This window comes from Hippocampus comes, unplaced genomic scaffold (assembly GCF_001891065.2).
Source record: "Hippocampus comes isolate QL1 unplaced genomic scaffold, H_comes_QL1_v1.1 scaffold68, whole genome shotgun sequence".
NCBI lineage: Eukaryota > Metazoa > Chordata > Actinopteri > Syngnathiformes > Syngnathidae > Hippocampus > Hippocampus comes.
This window is the reverse complement of record NW_017805625.1, coordinates 1,833,585-1,840,223: the sequence shown is the minus strand read 5'-3', so window position 1 is coordinate 1,840,223 and position 6,639 is coordinate 1,833,585. Positions and strand designations below refer to the sequence as shown.

The 6,639-nt window shown below is 41.2% G+C and overlaps 1 protein-coding gene across 6 annotated transcripts in view; it reads left to right on the top strand.

Annotated features, from left to right (window-relative positions):
- plxna1b (plexin A1b) overlaps nt 1-6,639 on the top strand; it is a 168,249-nt gene that overhangs the window by 108,953 nt on the left and 52,657 nt on the right. For all 6 annotated transcript variants that reach the window (XM_019880786.1, XM_019880792.1, XM_019880790.1 and 3 more), the window contains one exon: nt 1,062-1,262. In XM_019880786.1, coding sequence (XP_019736345.1) covers nt 1,062-1,262 — 201 coding nt within the window. The remainder of the gene's footprint in view (nt 1-1,061; nt 1,263-6,639) is intronic.

Here is a 6,639-nt window from a genome sequence, read left to right as displayed (position 1 = left end):
TATATATATATATATATATGGAATTTTCCACATGAAAATTTCTTACCCTTATTTATAACTGCCGGGGAAAACCCACTGATGCTTTTGTGCTGCTCTTATTTAAATTATCATTCTGCTCATTTTTATTTTCGCATAATGCAGACTCATTGTTAAATGAATTAAAACGCAGTCCCCCGCCACCCAAATCACCCCCCGCCCCCAGACTTAATGCGATGCTCATTTCAAACAGCTGCGCCATTACTTTTCCGAGACCAAAATACTTCAGCTGCAAAATATTTTACTTTCTTCTATAATGAGATCAATGACAGAATTATTGACGAGAAAAGTTAATGATTTGTCACGGTTGCCATGACATAACCCTTTAGGCACATACTTTAGCATCCAGATTACTCTGATTTCACACTTCCACAGCTCGCTGTGGAACCTCAATGATTGAATGCCTCTGAGCCTATTGAATGTGGAACTTTCGGGAAAAAAAACGTGTCGCTAAAATTGCACAAATAATGTCAGAGTTCAAAGGCCCGTCATGCATGACATTGGCACACATCACCAGAGTTGTTTTTAATATTTAGCCATTTACAGTGGTTGAACATGGATGGGATTTGATGTCAAAAGTTCTACTATTTGGTCACAATTTTGCATTTTGGCTCAGCAACTTCATCTCTCAGTATTCATCCAACTTTTTCCCAAGTGGATGGAAAGACCTTAACTCAAATAAGTGGCGTCAGCAACCCTGCCTTTGTGCTTAATTTCTCAATCTTGCCTTCTCATTCTTGACATGATGTGCACTAAATTGCAATTCTAACTTTTCCAAGACACAAAAGTCTCGATGAGATGTCACGGGACACACAAACACACTAACGATCCAGATAACAAGCTCTGAGGAAATGATCAAAACCCGACACGCTTAAAATATTCAGCTCGCTCATTTCCACAAGCTCACACCAGTTGGAGACTTGTTTAAATCATTTTCTGATGATCTAATCACTCATTTGACTTCACACAGTCTCAATATTTTTTTTTTTTATAATGTTGAGTAACATTAGTGTCTCCCTCTACAGGACTGCCCCCAGATTCTACCATCAACGCAGATCTACATTCCAGTGGGGGTGACCAAGCCCATCACCTTAGCTGCCAAAAATCTTCCCCAACCACAATCAGGACAGAGGAACTATGAGTGTGTGTTCCACATCCAGGGGGAGACGTACAGTGTCCCCGCCCTACGCTTCAACAGCTCATCTATCCAGTGCCAAAAGACAGCGGTGAGTGAGATGATCCACAAAAAAAACCAAAAAAAAAACGCGGATCCCCCTTAGCGATGGTGTCCCCGGGGAATTCAAGAAACCCAGTTGTGCAGTTTGTATTTGTTTTCATTTACATATGACACCATTTAGATTTGATGGATGACTTATCCAATGTAGACTTTGTTGTTGTTTCAATTTTGAAGAATCAGAAAGTCAGGCAAGAGAAAAATGACGTGCTTTGTGCTCCGGTCACTGATAAAGGCGTGCATTTCTTTTTAAAGCAGAGCATTGTGACAAATACAAAACTGCTGTTAAGGATAACAACATAGACTTTGTATCGTCACTCAATAGTTTTGCTTTCAGCCACTGAATGCCAATTGTTAACTAAATCATGATAAGACTGAGCACAATTAGCAAATTAGGGTTTGGATAATGGCCACCTCCATCTAATGACCACTCTGGAAACTCGTTGTTTTGGCTTGGTAACATTATTTCGCCATGGACACAGACCTTTAATAATGCTCCATTCAGGAGAGTGGGACACCTTCTCAAAACATTGAGTGGGTGTTCCCATAATTGTGCCTTCTTCACAATGGCAAGTTGCTATTCTGGTTATTTTACGTAAAGTATAAAAAAAGGAAAGGAGTTTAATTGAAAGAAGAAAAAATAAGGTCTCTCTTCAACAGTGGCGCTTTTATTGTAACAAGCCAAAATGATGTACCGTGAAAAAAAAGTCCTATGATGATGATGGTGATGATGATGATGAGTTAAATGTGTGTCTTTGATTTGCTGTTTGTGCAGGTTTTAGACATTTAAAGTATCAATTTGAGATTTGGCTACATTTCCTTGTTAGACTATGGAAAATGCCAATCAAATAATCCATTGTTAATATTCATTCATCCACATTCTACTGGTTGTTCTGGGTCAGAGGTGACCCTACAGCCTGGACGGATCGGCCGTCACGGGATTTATCATTTTTATTTGTTTATTTTAATTATTATTTTTAAACAGATGGGAGAATCTCTGAAAGTTTGAGGCTCCACTCATGCTGTGAGCAGAATAATCATTAATCATTCATTGGACAGAATTTCTAAAAGGCACTTATTTGATAAATTGATGAATAAATCCAAAGAAAGAAAAAGAAAGACTAATCTTTGCACAAGTAGACAAAAACTTGTATTTGTGTTGGAATCCAGGTGAGGTGCGTATGTGTTGGTGTGTTTGTGTGTGAGCCCTCAAACTAGCATGACAGATAAGAGGTAGCTAGCGTTGCGCTCCACTGAGGCTGAAAATGCGAAGAACGAGTGTGCCTGTGAAGCTAGTTTGGAGCGGATTGATCTTGTTTACACGTTGACTCGATACTTCACTCTTCTTTCGGCACTCTGCCTCGAGAGCCCATCTTTCTTTCGACTCCCTCTTCTGTCAAACGTTCTCCTTCCTGCCTACCTTCCTTTGTGCCTCTTTCTAGTGTCTCGCACACAAGTGAGCATGTGGTGTACATATTGTAGGTGCGTTGTCAGAAGAGTAACGCACAAAGCAACGTTGACGGTTTTGAGGTTTGGTTAATGGCAGATGTTGACGGCGGAGCTAATTAGTTCCTGACAGGCTTGTCCACAGCAAGATGTAATTTTGTACTAACTGTTGATGGTATGTGTCAAAGAGCAGCATCAAAACCTCAACCTGGCCAACTTTCTCTATTTAATGTCCACAAAAGCCTCAACATACTGCTCGCACTAATTAGCCTGGTAGTTGTCAGCGCTTCTCCCTTGCTAGCAATTAGCTGCTGCAGCCGGACTTCACGGCCAAGTATTGATGAGGAGGAGCCTGTGTAGTGCACAAGATGGGAAAAGCAGATAGCTGTATATACTTGCCACACTTTACACCCAATTACGTTTCATAAATGACTGCAATTAGCACTTGAAGAACTGTGGTTTGCTTGCTGCTTTTCTGAAGATCAATAACTGATCTCTGACACATTGTTCAGGTTTGGTATGGTTGGAAATCTATTGATTCGAACTATGCTTGTCCGTCATTTGAATTTCTTATTGATTCATGGATGTAACTCAACATTCAATAGGTGAGCATTGCCAAGGCTGGTTTGCATGATAGATTGCATAGAACCATCCTATTTAACGCAATATTAAATCTTGGTTGTAGAGGTATGACATGAATATCTTCGTTCTTTTAAGTATGCCGAACCAGTGTATTATTAAGCAGAATTTCACGGAGTTGTGAAGGGGTTGTCGGCAGAGACATGTTGGTCTTACATCACAAACTAGTTGAGACTGAATTTGCATTGCCACTTTAGGTTGCAGCCAAGTACTACGATCCATTTTGCCTCATTGCTTCATGTTTATACAATAGATATTTATACAATCTATTTATACAATGCAGTTAGTTCCACACAACCATCCATATTCTTAACAATTAAATTTGTAACGATCAATTAATTGAATAATTATGTCCCTTCCAAATGTTTTCACATTTCATGCATGGTCAAAGACCAATACCAAAAAAGATAGAAAGTGATTCATTATTGTTTGGTAAATGTATTTTTGATTACCGGTAATCCCAGACAGACAGTCTCCACTTTATTTTATTGCCTTAATATTTTCCAGTTAAATGCTTCCAAAACAAGCTATTATTTCAGTCAACCACTTAATTCAGCTGAAGACTAGCTTTAATACTCTGCTCACAAACCTCTTTATTCCTCCCATCTGGTTTGTTTAACTCAAGCCGTTGTCCAATTTGTGTTACACAGTTACCTATGACATAGCATTTTTTATTTTTATTTTTTAGCTCTCTGAAGAAATTTGACTTGCCTCAGTAAGACGCAAAGGTGAAGGTGATATGAGTTATTCATTTGCCTTGTGTGTGTCTGCGCCACACCCTTCGGTACGCCCAAGGCTATGGATCCCAGGATGACTTTGAAGATGTGTCTGGTTCCAGTATACCACTGCTACAAGACTGGAGCGGTGGGGGCTACCGATCAATAAACACAAGGATGTTAATCCACAATTTAGCCTTGTGTTTGAGAAACACACATACGTGCTAGGAATAGTGCCTCAGAAGAAAGACTGGATTTTTTTTTTTTTAAACCGTACCTCCTGTCAGGTGTAAAAGAGCCATTACTGGGAAAGCCTTAAGTGGACCACCAAATCAGCGGTGACAAAATGTATGAATGGAGAGGGGAGAAAGAAGTAACAGTAGACACTGCAAAATCTAGATGGACTCAGACAAGACCAACCGGTGAAATTGGAGTATGAATGAAAAGAGAAGTGAGAGGAGGAGTGCTCTTGAAAAGAACAGGACGGGGGGGAGATGATAGAATGTAAAGGAAGAAAATTGTCTCAAAAGTATCTCCTGAGGCAAAAACTCAATCTCATCTCTTTCAAACACAATCCAAAAGGATAGAGCCAAGATGTACAGTATGACCACAGTCAGATCATGTTTAAAGTCGACTTTTCTATTCTTTACCTCATTTCCACTGACTGTAATAACCCAATACCCCCATGTGGTATCCCCTAACAGCACACTGCCAATGACTGCATAAATGTATGTAACACACTTGATACACGATAGTGTAACATAAACCGTGTAGTGATCCGCTTGCATATCAGCGATCTATAACTGCTTAGAATGGGAAATATCAATATGCCTGGTCTGCTTTTTTTTTCTTGACTGTACATACAGGCTCCATCTGATCCCAAAAGGGTGAGAGCAAGTCGCCACACAATATTGGAACATTTAAAGTAAAAATCTTTGGAACCTGTGGATGTTTAAAGGCAGCTTTTTGAAGGTCCTGCGGTAGTACAAAAGTAAGATGCAAACAGGTCCTCATCGCCAAACCGCTATGGTAGCACTTAGCTCCAGTCAACAGCAACTAAAATAACAAGCTGCCATCTCAATCCCCTTCGTCTCGTTTTGTTGACCCAATCCAGGAAGGTTTCTGCTGTGTGGGCCGATTAAAGGTCAAGGCCCACGGGGCAAAGCCAATGAGAGGGCAGTGGGTTGGGATATTGTGCTCAAGAGTGGCAGGCAGGTTAAAGGAGCAAAATAAAGACAGGTTCGCGCGATGCCTGCGCAGAGGCAGTTTGCTCACAAGACCACATTCCGGGGTCAGAAGAACTGATGGACCTCAGCTGAGTATAGCGTGGAGGTCAAAGTTGAGGGAAGAGAGTTGGATGAGTTCAAGACTTTTTGCTCAGTCTCTTCCCATCTGGCCCTGTTTCTCCCCATTTTTTTTTAGCTCCCCTTTACCTCTTTATTCTTCATTGAGTTTTCTCCCTGGAGGGCTGGAATGAGTGGACAGATAACATCTGTGTGGGCCTTACACCATTTCCTCCCATCTGATAAACCGTTGGGGCACTCCGTCACCTTCTTTCTCTGACTCCTTCACCGGTAAGGGGAGAAGGACAAAATCAAGAGGAGGGGGGAGACGGATGCGGGAATGAGAAGAAAATCTAGTTTAGGATAGCATGTGTGTCCGTGCATTATTTGTGTGTATGTTTGGAGAGCAGCTGTTAGCTAAAGCAGAGATGGGGAAGTATCAGGGGTCCTGATGGCATCCAATTAAGGGAGATAAAATGATGATGAATTGCAGTTGGGCAGTGGAGACAGCCGCTCCTATCCGTGCACACCACTGTTCAGCTATTGTGCATGTACACAAAAAGAGAGGAGGGACAGAAAGGAGGTTTCGGGAGAAAAGTGGCAGTCAGACAGTAAAGTTGGATCAAGAGGAGGCAAGAATGGGGATCATTAGCCATGTTTATTATTCAATGATTTCGTAAGCGGGCAGCTACTCCTGGCACAAAATTTGGAAGAAAAACTGTCAAAATAATATTTAGACTGCAATGCAACATCAGTTTCTTGTTCATTTTGAAAGGCGGCTCGAACTCAAGGTACCGGTACATTTGTTTGGACAAATGCAATAACGACAACAACAAAAAAAAAAAGCTCATAAGAGTTTGATGTAAGAGCTGGTTTCTAACCGTTTTCGACAAACATACATTATGGAATGGTCCGTCAAGTTGTTTTGGCTCATTTCCGCACTACGTAACACTTAACTAAAATTGCGCTATATGCTATTAAAAAAAAAGAAAGAAAGGCAGAAAGAAGGCTCAATACTGGACTAGTAGACCCTTGAAGCATGAAAGATACTCAGTTTAGGGCACAGAAATACTGGCGTCATCCCTGGCGCTGGCAATCCATCACACACCACTGCAGCATTCCAGGAATTGTTAATTCTGTCCAAGGTGCCAAAAAGGGAGAACAATCCATTATGGTGGTAGCCTCGACCACCTCTGTGTTGAAATGCTTGCCATGCCCACCTGATTAGAACTGTCCTGCTTGGCACAAGCAGGACTTTATGGACTTTTGGAAAGGGGGCGGGGGG